This window comes from Rana temporaria, chromosome 2 (genome assembly GCF_905171775.1).
Source record: "Rana temporaria chromosome 2, aRanTem1.1, whole genome shotgun sequence".
In the NCBI taxonomy this organism is placed as follows: domain Eukaryota; kingdom Metazoa; phylum Chordata; class Amphibia; order Anura; family Ranidae; genus Rana; species Rana temporaria.
The window spans coordinates 463916219-463929801 of record NC_053490.1 but is presented as its reverse complement, the minus strand read 5'-3'; the positions used below and the strand labels follow the sequence as shown (position 1 = coordinate 463929801).

Below are 13583 nucleotides of genomic sequence, written 5' to 3'. Positions count from 1 at the left end.
ATAGCCCATGGACACACAACCTTTTTTTATATAGTTGTTTAACTACACACGGTCAAATGTTCGATGTGAGCTTGTTGTCGGAAAATCCGACCGTGTGTAGGCTCCATCAGACTTTTAAATAAAGAGGGGGGATCCGCGCTTAGGAGTAAATAATAATAAGCTGCTGCCTCCCTGACGGGCCTCAAAGAGACCTGGAAATAGCAGAAAAAAGTGAAGGGATGGTGGCGCTGCTTATGCTTATTAGTAAGTGTCCACAAGATGTCCTATGTGATGTGAAATATTTGTAGGGGAGCTTCAGTTGTTAGGAGAGACCAATGGAAATGGGTCTCCTAAGCCTACACACTGTTGCGTCCAAGTGTGCAGGTGCTACCCCCTATTATTGCTTGTGATAGACACTGGTGACCCAATATTGTATTGGTTCTTCCAGTGAAAAAGATGTATATGTATCCAGAAAGTGAGAGGCCAGCTAATGAGTTGGATTTCTGATCTAGTGATATCCTGTGTAGCCTTTTGTTATTCAGATGATTGCATCAAAGAGTGTTGTGAAATAACTATGATATAAATACAATATATAACCCCAAAGTGATAGTGTGTACAGTGGGTGCACAAATCCAAAAAATTGATGCATAAATACTATAAGATCCAAGATTATTCCCCAATATGAATGTGATTAAAGGGAAAATGTGTAGTTAAAATGTATAATTGCTAAGGAATATTTGAGTGTCTTCCAGGACACTGTGCAAGCAGGTGATGATTCAGAGCCTATTGCCCTGTAGATTTATATTTTCAAAAGAAAAAGAATGAAGTGTTGTCAAAAAAAATTATAATAAATACAAGTTAGTAGTGCGTGATCCAGGACACTGTGCAAGCCAAGAGTGAGCTGTGTCCTCCGGGCCACTGTGTAGGTCAGCCCTAGCCAAAGGCGTGTTCAAAAAAATATAAATAAAAAACAACAAAAGTGATTTCAAACGACAGAAAACCTTGACAGGTTATGATCCAAAATATGTTCAAAACAGCAAATAATTAATATGAATGTGTGCCGTCCCTTGGTATAACTCAAAGGAAAGAGATGATATTAAATAGTGGAGACCTCAATTAAAGTAAAAACCAACATGAATGTATCAAAAATCATAAACGAAATAAAATTGATTGGAGCGTCCAGGCTGGAACAGGTAATGTCAAAAATAGACTGGAAACCCTCACAGGGTGTAACCAATTAATTGCTACAAGTTCTCTTAATTAACCACGGTCTCAAAAACCAATCAAAGGTTCAGTATGGAAACAATGTAACACTGGTGGAAAGTGCATACAAAAGGAAAAACAAAGTAGTGACTTCGAGTGATGTTTCTTCCTGATGGATTTTGTCGTGACTTTTGTGCTCCCCCTGCTGGGTCCCCACTCACTAGATGTTGGCACCCCTAGGGGCAAAGGGCAATGGGTGGTGGTACCTCGATTGGTGTTGCTGTGCTGGCTTGTATTTCAAATCAACAGGGAATATCTTTCTCACCTCTCCAGAGGGGGGAGGGAAGGAAATCCAATCAGCTTCCAGATGTCCAGTGGGTAACAATCAAAAAAGAAAAAAAGGGAATCCACATAGTGTGACACTGTGTTTGTAAGAAAAAAGACCGACCGTCTTTATTTAAAAAAATATATATCTAATATTAAAAATTGTGAGACAATCCCACTGCTAATCCCAAACACACATGGGAAGAATATATATGTTTACAGGGAATAGTACTAGATGCTTAAAATAAGTTTCCAGAAAACGATTATCAAAAAAGGAATAAAAAATAAAAAATTAAATAAAGTTGGGCCACAAAGGCGCAGATGGCCCTACTAGCCGTCTGTGTTCACGAGCTAGATAACGATGCCTGTGCCTCACGGTACCGCCGTGCAGTCAGCAATGGGCGTTCGTGGCTTTCCGTCCAGGCAGATCGCGGCTCGGATGGACAGCGCTAGAGTCAGCTGAGAGGGCGTGCGTGCGTACGTGCGTGCTTGCGTCTGGGTCACCTGACGCGTTTCGTCGTATGACGTTCTCAAAGGCGATTCAAGCATCAGACGTACGCTACTAATTTTTATACACGGCATCGAATGTGTCCCGCCTGCAGTCAGGTGTGAGATAGTCTATTATTGGCTGTACGTTTAATTCCAACCTGGAAGCCTCCCTCCTATTAACCCTTGGTTAGGTCCAATTGTGAAGAAGGGATTGACACAGCCGGCGCCAGGGATAAAAATTGCTCTCTGTATTTTAGCAGTGTTACAAAGGCAAACAATAAAATTGGTACTGAAACAATAGATAGATATATATGGTTATATATCCTTTTTAGCAAAAAACCATTCAAATACAAACACATATATATATATATATATATATATATATATATACATAGGATCAAAAATTGGTTTGTTTAAAGAAAGAGAGCAGTTTAAAAATAAAAATAAGTAAATATAGAATTAATATAATTTCCCTGGACATAGGGGTTTCAAAATTAGTAAGGGGATGAAACCCAACTATAAAACCATGTAAAAAGTAATCCCAGTCAGGTTATGTCCCAGGAGTCAGCGTCAAAACTCCTGACCCCGATTCCATGGAGATCCAGTACTGGATAATTGTCTGTAAAGGGGGCCATGGTATGTTTGTGATGCATTCCCCTATGTATATGGAGGACCAGCTCTATGGGCAAAATGCCATTTATCCACAGGAGAGAGGTACCCCTGTTCGGTATTGTGTTGCCTTGTCTAGGCAATCCACCGTATGAGAGTGATGTATAAATTTTCCTGTCTACATCGTTTATAGGGTGGGAGGGGTCCCCAATCAAAAAAAGGAAAGATTGGATACCAATGTTTATGTAATCTTCCCTGAATCCCATTACCCTTTATTCCTAGTTTAGATGTGAAATGGAATTTCCGACAACAAATGTTTGAGAGCTGGTTCTCCATTTTTTTCCGACAACAAAAGTTCTTGTCGGAAAATCCAATCGTCTGTAGCCAATTCCGAAGCACAAAAATCCTATGCATGCTTGGAATCAATTCGACGCATGCTCTGAATCATTGAACTTCATTTTTCTTGGCTCGTCGTAGTGTTGTACGTGACCGCGTTCTTGACATTTGGAATTTCCAACAACATTTGTGTGATCGTGTGTATGCAACATAAGTTTGAGCAAACAATCCCTCTGAAAAAAATCCACGGTTTTGATGTTGGAATGTCCGATCTTGTGTACAGGGCATAACACAAGTAAACAGACAGCTGGAAAGAAAATGGTGGAGTCATGGCTGGCCCTTGATGATGATTTTTTCATCAATACCTCTCTGTACTCCCTCATTTTATCAAGCAATTTAGAAAACCTTTTATTGGTTCTCGCTTACAAAAGCACATTGTTGGCGTAACTATGCAGGGAAACAGTAAAGCCAAATATAGTTCTTTCAATTTTGAATTGAATTAAGGAAGGCTTAGAAGATTTGCCAGGTTGATATTGCTTTCTGTATCCTTTAGTAAAAAAGATTTTCTCTTATTTCCAGTGTACCAGGACAGGAAGACATAGGAAATCTTACCAATTAGAACACAAGCAACAATAAAGATCCGAGAGTTTTAGAGATTGCGAGTCATTTCCATTCCACCCAAAACTAGAAAAGTTTGTCTGAAGTTATCTTTGAATTAGCAATGTTACAAATTTTAAGATTAATTTGTACAATGGCCATATTATGCCCAACTTCAGGAAATATTGTTAAAATAAACATTAGGCCGAGTACTCACGAGCAGACATGTCCGATGAAACCGGTCCGCGGACCGTTTTCATCGGACATGTCTGCCCGGGGACTTCTGTTCGATGGCTGTACACACCATCGAACAGAGGTCCGCGCGTAAACAATACGCGGGGCGTGTCCGCGATGACGCGGTGTCGCCGCGACAATGACGCGGGGACGTGGGCGGCCTGCCTTTAAAATGCTTCCACGCATGCGTCGAAGTCATTCGACGCATGCGAGGGATGGCGGGCGGCCGGACATGTACGGTAGGTCTGTACAGACGACCGTACATGTCGGGGGGACAGGTTTCCAGCGGACTGTTTTAAAGCAAGTCCAGGAAACAGTTGTCCGCTGGAAACCTGTTCGATCCGCCCGAAAATGGTCCGCTCGGGCCTACACACGGCCAAACATGTCTGCTGAAACTGGTCTGCGGACCAGTTTCAGCAGACATGTTTGGTCGTGAGTACGGGGCCTTAGAGGGTGTCCCATTTATATATAGTGAAGCGCACGTCCACTCTACACGGATCACGTAAACGTACGTTATCTGAAATTTTCTGGTATGAGGGCGTGCGCCACGCCATCTGTGCTGTCATGATTTATGGCCAAGACCTGCTGATCAGCTTAACAACTCACGGCAAAGAGCCCTGTGTTTATTAACAACACAGGGCTCTGCATAGAGAGCAGCGATGTAGCTGAAGTCAGCCACGTCTATTAGTAAGCCCAGGCCACGATTATAGAGACATCTGTGCAGTCTCAATGTAAATCGCGGCCCGAAATCGCAAAAAGTAGTACAGAAACAGCTATAACCACCTTAAATCTTCTGGGAAGGCTGTCCACAAGGTTTAGGAGAGTGTCTGTGGGAATTTTTGACCATTCTTCCAGAAGCACATTTGTGAGGTCAGGCACTGATGTTGGACGAGAAGGCCTGGCTCGCAGTCTCCGCTCTAATTCATCCCAAAGGTGTCCTATCAGGTTGAGGTCAGGACTCTGTGCAGGCCAGTCAAGTTCCTCCTTCCCAAACTCACCCATTCATGTCTTTATGGACCTTGCTTTGTGCACTGGTCCAAATCATTTGGTGGAGGGGGCATTATGATGTGGGGTCAGTGTTGCCAACCGTCAGTATTATTTTTACTGCCAGTAAGAGGAAAAGGTTGCCAGTAAAAAAATCTGGCTGTGACGCTTGGCTCAGAACTGCGCATGCGCAGCTCAGGTCCCGAGCCGGCCGAAGCCATCCAAGTGCCTGCTACAGTGTGTTCGGGTGGGGATCGGGTCTGGCGGAGGTGGTACCTAAGCATGTCGTGTGATATCATGATGCAAGGGAGTCGAGCGGAGCGGCCAGAGCCTCATATGCAGGTCTGCAGGATGGGAGTAAGGCAAGCAGAGAGTGGGACTGTTAGTGCTGTTTGGACTGGAGGGGACAGAAGAGACCACCTGGCATGTAGAGAGACTGTTTATGTGACTCAGGAGGGGACGGACGTGTTGGTGATCTGTGCTGCTGCACACGGCTCAATTTCATGTGTGTGTCCATTCTAATTTCCTGTCCTTGAGCCACTAACTTACTATATTTAAAATAAGAAATATGCCTTTTGCTTTAATATCTGCCTTCAATCACATTGCTAATTGCATTTATTTGTAGTCTAAATACTGAAATTTGCACTTAAAACTGTATTTTTGTACATGTTGAAAATACCAGTTAAAATTTGGATGTGCCAGTAAATTTTGGGTGTTGTGTCAGTAGATTTCAATCTGGTAGGGGTTGGCAACACTGTGTGGGGTTGTTTTTCAGGAGTTGGGCTTGACCCCTTAGTTCCAGTGAAGGGAAATCTTAAGGCGCCTTGATATAAGAGTAGCGTCATGTCACAACGGAGTATAAAAAAAGAAGAGAGGAGCCTCTAAATGTAGCAATATGATTACATTTAATAAAGGTACAACATTTAGCAACTTATTGCTACACTAAGAGGTGTCTCTCTTCTCTTTTATACCCTGTAAAAAAAATGCATTGATATACAAGTGCTTTGGATTACAAGCATGTTTCTGAAACAAATTGTGCTTGCAAACCAAGGTTTTACCGTATAAGTATTGCCACTTGGCAGCCCTAGCATTACACTGGGAGAGAGTGTTGAGCGAACATCGGAGGAGGAACAGGTCAGAGGGAGAAGACAGCTGAGAAGTCATCAGCATTGAGAGGAGAAAAACCGGAGGATGAAGGCATCCCCGGAGGAAGAAGAAATCGGAAGGAGAAGAGACGCCGGTGCTGCTTTTATTTTTGACACTTTTTGGGAGGTGAATGGGTAGGGGTACAATGTACCCACTACTTATTCACATAGAGTAGGGGGCTGGGATCTGGGGGCCCCATTGTTAAAGTGGGCTTTCAGATTTCGATAAGCCCCCACCCGCAGACACGACAACCAAAAGGCCAGGGTTGTCGGGAAGAGGCCCTTGTCCCCATCAACATCCCCCCTCCCGCCGTTCCAAAGCACCCACCCCACCCATGTTGAGGGCATGTGGTTTGGAATGGTCCAGGAGGGGGAAGGGGGGGCGCCCACTCGTCTTCCCCTTTCCTGACCTGCAGGGCTGCATGCTCGGATAAGGGTCTGGTATGGATTTTGGGGGGACCCCCGCCGTTTTTTGGTTTGGGGGTTCCCCTTAAAACCCATAGCAGACCAAAGGGTCCATTTTTCTTTCCTTTTGGCATGGGTTCTTCTTTAAGATCCTCAGCGCACAAGTCGTACCGCAAGTCAGGCTCTCATAGGGAACCACTGATTTTGACATGTAAAAAAAAGATTGATGCGGTTTAAGAGCGTTAAGCCGTGTTTAGCAGCATCAGACGTTTTTACAGCTCAACAGCCTTTGCTCCTGAAAGCACAGGCTGTCGTTTTTTTCTACTGCCCCTAAACGCTTATGCCTCCAAATACCTCTGACAGTTTATGTGTGCATGGACACATAGGCTAACATGGAGGGGTGTTTACAAGCAAAAAAAAAAAAACGTTAGATGCCCCTAACAGCAGCCGTAAACCTGTCTTGTGTGCATGAGCCCTTATAGCTGCAAAGGGTGGGTCAACTCAATATTGAATCCTACAGGCTAAAACTGGGATGCCATTAAAGTAAAGGCAGACACCCCAATACTTTTGACTATATATATATATATATACATACACACGCACGTACTGTATACATATACTGTATGTATACACAATGTATTTTTGGATATTTGAGGACAACAGAAAAATGTATTAAAGTGGTTGTTAAGCTACTATGTTATGTTTATACCATCCCCTCTGTTAGATAACAACATGTGTCCTACGTCTGTGCTTTTAAAAAAAAAAATGAATATTTCTACCTGATTTCACAGTGCCTCCTGGCACTCATGTGACTCCTCTGCCCTCTCCTCTCCGACAGCTCCAGCGGGCGGGCCCGAGAACTCCCACCAACGTCAGCCAGAGAGGAGAGAGCTCAGGAGTCACGCACGTGAGCATCGGGAGGCATAGCAAAATCAGGTAGAAACCTGCATTTTTTTTTTATATAAAGCACAGACATTAGGACACATGTTGTTATCTACCAGAGGGGGTGGTATAAACATAACAATTGTATAGCAGTGGGGAGGGGAGCAGAGTGGCGCTGGTACAAGCTGACAGGCAGGGAGGAGGACAGAGGAGAGACAGGAGAGCTGTGGATGATGGATGCACGTAAACTGACTATGGTGTCAGGGCTCAGCAGCCATGATAAACCATGGTCAGTTTACAGGGGGGAGGGCAGAACCATGCAGGATCATCCAGGTATGTCAGGGGATACAGGGGGCCAAATTACACAGCAAAAGCACTGTGTTGTATTACATGCTTTTAGGGAACAGGATCATTTTTTTTTTTTTTTTAACTATACTAAACAGGTTGCATCAATATCTTACTCTGCCCACAGTAAAATGTAATGTGACTGCTCGCTATGGCTTACCACATCTAGCACACTATTTTGCAGCCGATCACTTTTATGGCCTCAGTGGACATCTCCAGTCATAATGTAATAACACTGTGCATAGAATCCTGCCTGACAGTCCTCAGCATAACACAGACGATCCTTACCATTAAATTCAGCTTGTGATTGATGGCCAGCGCTGAGTGTTCCAGAGCCTTGAACACGGATGTGTAGCAATCACTTAGCTTTGTGTATTTTCCAACCAGGGCAATTGAACAGGTCTGCTGCAATCTTTCATATCTGATGGGGAAAAAAATAGATTTGTGTTAAACTATAATTTGTTTTCATACAAGTCAAAATCAAAAAAGTAGAAAAGCAGCAAAAGAAGTCAGCATCGTCTTGATGTTGCAGGTGGGATAGGCAAAGTTAAAATAAACGTCTGGCAGGTATCGGACGTAATTAATTCAGTTCAATAGCTATGAATACATCATTAAATATATTTTTAATGCAAGCAGTATAAGTATCGTTCTAGGCCTGGTATTATACTTTTGCAACGTCCTGTACAACAGAGCTTAGAATGAGGGCAAGAGAAGCAGCACAAGAAGCCAGTCAGTTGTGTTGTCCTGTTCATATGCTACCAAGGAACATGCTGATAGCAGGAGAGAGCAGAATGACAAAGAGATGAGCTCATTAGTCTGCTGCTTCTCTTATAACTGTCCAGTCAAAAGCTGGGAGAAGGACAAGACTTGTAGGTGTTACATAACTGCAGCAGAGACAAATGAGGTACTCTACCCTGTCAGACAGGGCTATGCTGTGTAGCAGAGCCGTGTAAATCTCAGAACTGGAGGGACAGAAATGTATATCTATTGAGAGGAAAGGCAGCTTTGCATTTAGCCGTTTGCCTGGAGTTCAGCCTTAAAACCATTGAACCACTAGGAAATATAAGAAGGTATCGGTGATCACTCATTGGCTTCTACCTGGTTTTAGTGGAACAACCTTTTACACTTTTAACAGTTTAACTGACTGGGACTAAGTAAAAAAAACAAAAGATGCTTCCAGAACAAGTACACCTTTGTATGCACCTTCCTTATCATTACACTGGGTGACGTTTACACTTGGAGATAGGTACCGTATATACCAGAGGATAAGCCGAGATTTTCAGCACATTTTTTTTGTGCTGAAAAAGCCCCCCTCGGCTTATACTCGAGTCTCGCTGCCTCACTATGGCCACCTGCAGCCTCACGTACATGATCTTGAGCTGTGACATGCAGTCTTAACTGCAGTCAGTGGCCGTGCAGTGTAACAAAGCCCCGCCTCCTTCTTGTCCTCGTCCGTGATAGGAACACTGACTCACGGCAGGGAACTGAATCAGTGTTCCGGCACAGATGAGGACCAGGATGAGGCAGGGCTTTGTTACACCGGACGGCCACCGATGATGTCACAGCTCGAGATCAGGTACATAAGGCTGCAGATGGCCACAGTGAGGCTGCAAATGGGCACAGTGAGGCTGCAAATGGGCACAGTGAGGTTGAAAATGGGCACAGTGAGGTTGAAAATGGCCACAGTGAGGTTGAAAATGGCCACAGTGATGCTGCATATGGGCACAGTGAGGCTGCAGATGGACATTGTTGACCCTCTTTTCCACTTACAGTAGCTGCTGCTGTACTCGAGTATATACGGTACCGTATTTTCCGGCGTATAAGACGACTTTCTGGATGCAAAAAAATGCATCCAAAGTCGGGGGTCGTCTTATACGCCGGGTACAGTCTAAGTACTCACTTTTTTCCCAAGCGCTGACAGTGTCCAATGCTGCGATCGCGATCGAGAATGATTTCAAAGCCGCGCCTTCACTGCAGAGTGTTCTGTGATAGGATGAACAAAAATCTTCCCAGCAGCGCCTCTGTTCTTTGATCCTCCTATCACAGATGCCTTCTCATCCTCGGACGAGATGAGAAGACGTCCGTGATAGGCGGGAAACATAACAGAGGCGCTGCTGGGAAGATTTTTGTTCATCCTATCACAGAACACTCTGCAGTGAAGGCGCGGCTTTGAAATCATTCACGATCGCGATCGCAGCATGGGACACTGTCTGCGCTTGGGAAAAAAAGTGAGTGTTATTGCACTGGGGGGGGCAACAAGTTCAGGCACAGTGGGGGCAAGTGATGGCAATGTGGGGGCATGTAATGGCACAATGGCAATGTGGGGGCATGTAATTGCACAGTGGCACAGTCTGGGCATGTAATGTAATGGCACAGTCTGGGCATGTAATGTAATGGCACAGTGAGTAATGTAATGGCACAGTCTGGGCATGTAATGTAATGGCACAGTGAGTAATGTAATGGCACAGTCTGGGCATGTAATGTAATGGCACAGTGAGGAATGTAATGTAATGGCACAGTGAGATTTGAAAAAGCCTGTTTCTGTCAGCGGTTCTGGCTCCCCCTCAGCTTCCAGAAAGACAGTAAGAAGGGGGTAGTCTTATACAGTGAGTATATCCCAAAATCAAAAATTTTCCTGGAAAATTAGGGGGTCGTCTTATACGCCGGGTCGTCTTATACGCCGGAAAATACGGTATATTCTTTGTAATGTCTGTACCATTTCCTACAACTGATGTAAAGAGGATAAAAGCACAGCCATCAATTTGCTCTGCTGTCAGAGGAAAAATGTCAGTCACTCTGTCATATTCAATAATGCTGCAAGTTGGGATGTGAGCGAGCACTTATGGAGACAAAAATAAAGGGCATTGTACAGAGGTTTCACTTTGCATTTACTTTAGCCTTTATAGTATAGTCACACAGGCACCAACTTGAAGAAGAGATCACAAATTCCTACCAAGACTGCCAATCTTATGCAAACAAGTGTGATCACTTAGAAACACATTTTTATCCTGCAAATGATAAACGCAAAGATTCTTACAATGGATTTCCCAGTGGGGGTCCCAGGATCTTATCCAAGTATGCAGATATAAGTTGTATATACTGTATGTACATAATGGGTTGATTGAGTAAAGGAGTCAAATTTGTTTACTTGGCAAAGTGTTTTTTTTTTTTTTTTAGCTTGGTGGATGAGGTGAAGCTGTGCTGACTTCAATCATCCAATCATCTGCAGACAAAAAGACTGTTTTTTTTTTTTTTTCATTTTTTTTTTCTATGCATGAAGGTAAAAAACCTTTAGGCCCCTTTCACACAGGGCAGATCAGTAATGATCCGCTCCGTTGATCCCCGCTGAGCCGGCGGTTGACAGGGCGGTCCCCGCACACTGTGCAGGGACCACCCTGTCTTTTCTCCGCTCTCCCCTATGGGGGGGATCAGATGAACACGGACATACACATAAAAATGGCCCAAAAAGCAACATTTTAATTTTTTTGGGCATGGAGCATTGTGCATTTTTTCAATGCGCATTTTGGCAAGTTGCTAGAGTATTTGTCAAATGACAAAATGTGTGGCAAAATGCATGTTTGCTAACTGCATTTGGGGTGCCATTAACAATGAATGGCACCCAAAAAACGCAATTTGGAATCGTGGAAAGAATTGCACAATTCTGCCAACAATTCTGCATTGGTCAGATGTGAATAGGTCCTAAAAGAAAATACATTATAACTATACTGTGTATGTGTGTGTGTGTGTAATACACACATATATATATATATATATATATATATATATATATATATATATATATATATATATATATATATATATATATATATATATATATATATATATATATAATCACCTATATACATACATAAACGTATATAGGGCCATATTCTGAGTAAAGTTACGATGGAGTAACTCAGGATACTCCATCGTAACTCCCTTTCTTGACCCGTGTATCTATGCTCCTGATTCTTAAGCCCCGTACACACGGTCGGACTTTTGCCCAACCAACTTCAAAATCCGGCACTTTTCGTATTTGTCAGACCGTGTGTACGTTCCATCGGACCAACTTTTTTGGCTTCAATCGGACAAAAAGTTGGGTCTGTGAACGGACCAACTTTCTGTTCCGAAAAGTCCGATTGTGCAAAGTGCGACCGTGTGTACAGCAAACCATCGGACTTTTTGAACAAAGTACAAATGCGCATGCTCAGAACCAATGTTAAACTCAACCAACAATAGCAGAAGTTAACCAAAGGGTGGCGGTAAAGAGCAAGTAAAACCACGTGATGTTGGGAAAGTGTTAGAAAAGTTTGCAGAAAAGTCCGAGCGTGTGTATGCTATGGGTGTGATCGGACAAATCAATTAAGTCAAAAATCCAAGGAAAATTTTGTTGGATGTCCGACCGTGTGTACGAGCCTTAAGAATCATTTTTGCATAGATACACTTAAGATCCGCCATCTGTAAGTCACTTACACTGGCGGATCTTAAATGCAATGACGCCGGCCGCCGCTAGATGGCATTTACATGAAGGAGTCATTTGCATATGCAAATGATCCTTCTACGCCGATTCACGAACGAGTTCGCGTCGCGTAACCGTCGCTAACGTCGTTTGCGTAAGCGGAAACTTACCCCTGCTATATGAGGGGTAAGTTTCCGCAAGTCTCGCGTAGGCCATGTTACGGATGGCGTCGGGTCCCCGTCGTGTTTTTTCGTCGGATACGTCGTTTACGTAAGTCGTTCTTGAATACGACTTTACGTCAATGACGCACACCTCTGAGCTGGAGAATCTGGGATGGAGATATTTTACAGAGATAGCCAGTGAGATCCTCAGATCTCACCTTAATAAACTGGTCATCTGTGTATAAGTCAATGACAGAAGGGTGTGTCTTGTGATGAGAAGTGAAGAACATGTTCTCCACTCCTCATCTCAGCTTCATAAACTGGCACACCTGAGAGATCAGCCATGGTCATCAGGATCTCAGCTCTTCTCTGTTTGATAAACGTACACCCTGATGCTCTACCAAGGGAGGTTACTGCACCTTCCCAACAGAGAGGGGAGACCAATAGTGCTACATGCAACAAGCAACACCTGCATCAAAAGATATGTGCAGGCAATGTATGGCTAATTTTACCTTCTGTATTATTAAAAGAATCAGCAGGTAGAAAGCAAACTGCCATCTCTGTTACAGTATGGCACATTCCTGTTAACATGGCTTTCCCTACCAGACCTTATATCCCCCAGACATATACACTATATTGTCAAAAGTATTGGGACACTTGCCTTTACATGAACTTTAATGGCATCCCAGTCGTAGGGTTCAATATTGAGTAGGCCCACCCTTTGCAGCTATAACAGCTTCAACTCTTCTGGGAAGGCTGTCAACAAGGTTTAGGAGTGTGTCTATGAGAATGGTTTGACATTTCTTCCAGAAGCGCATTTGTGAGGCGTCAGGGAAATGGCCTAATGCCGCGTACACAAAACCGTTTTTAATGTCATGGAAAAAACAAAGTTTTTCTCGACGTGATTCTTGTCAAGCTTGCCTTGCATACACACGATCGTGAAAAAAAAAATGCTCGAGCAAAGCGCGGTGACATACAGCACGTACGACGGCACTATAAAGGGGAAGTTCCATTCGATTGGCGACACCCTTTGGGCGGATTATGCAAATTTCCCTTCTCATAACCTGCTTCTGAGCATGCGTGTTTTTTTCCCTGTCGTTAAAGCCTACACGCGACCGTTTTTCACGATGTGAAAAACGACGAGAAAAAATAGAGCATGTTCTAAATTTTTAATGCCCATTTTTCACGTCGAGAAAAATGCTCTGGAGCCTACACACGGTCGTTTTTAATGATCAATTTAAAAAATTGCATTTTTCTCATCACGAAAAATGGTCGTGTGTACGCAGCATAAGATGGACTGGCAATCCCACCCTAGACAATGGCGACCGTCGCGTCACACAGTGTGACTGATGTGGGCAGTACTTCCAGGTCTATTTAAGCCTGCTATTGGAGCTGCCCCTTGCCCGATTATTGTCAGCTTCCCAGTGTTTC

The 13583-nt window shown here is 43.6% G+C and overlaps 1 protein-coding gene across 5 annotated transcripts in view; it reads right to left on the bottom strand.

The window, feature by feature from the left end:
• Window positions 1-13583, bottom strand: part of CTPS2 (CTP synthase 2) — a 414745-nt gene that overhangs the window by 246898 nt on the left and 154264 nt on the right. For all 5 annotated transcript variants that reach the window (XM_040338655.1, XM_040338657.1, XM_040338654.1 and 2 more), the window contains one exon: window positions 7821-7953. In XM_040338655.1, the coding sequence (XP_040194589.1) occupies window positions 7821-7953 (133 nt within the window). The remainder of the gene's footprint in view (window positions 1-7820; window positions 7954-13583) is intronic.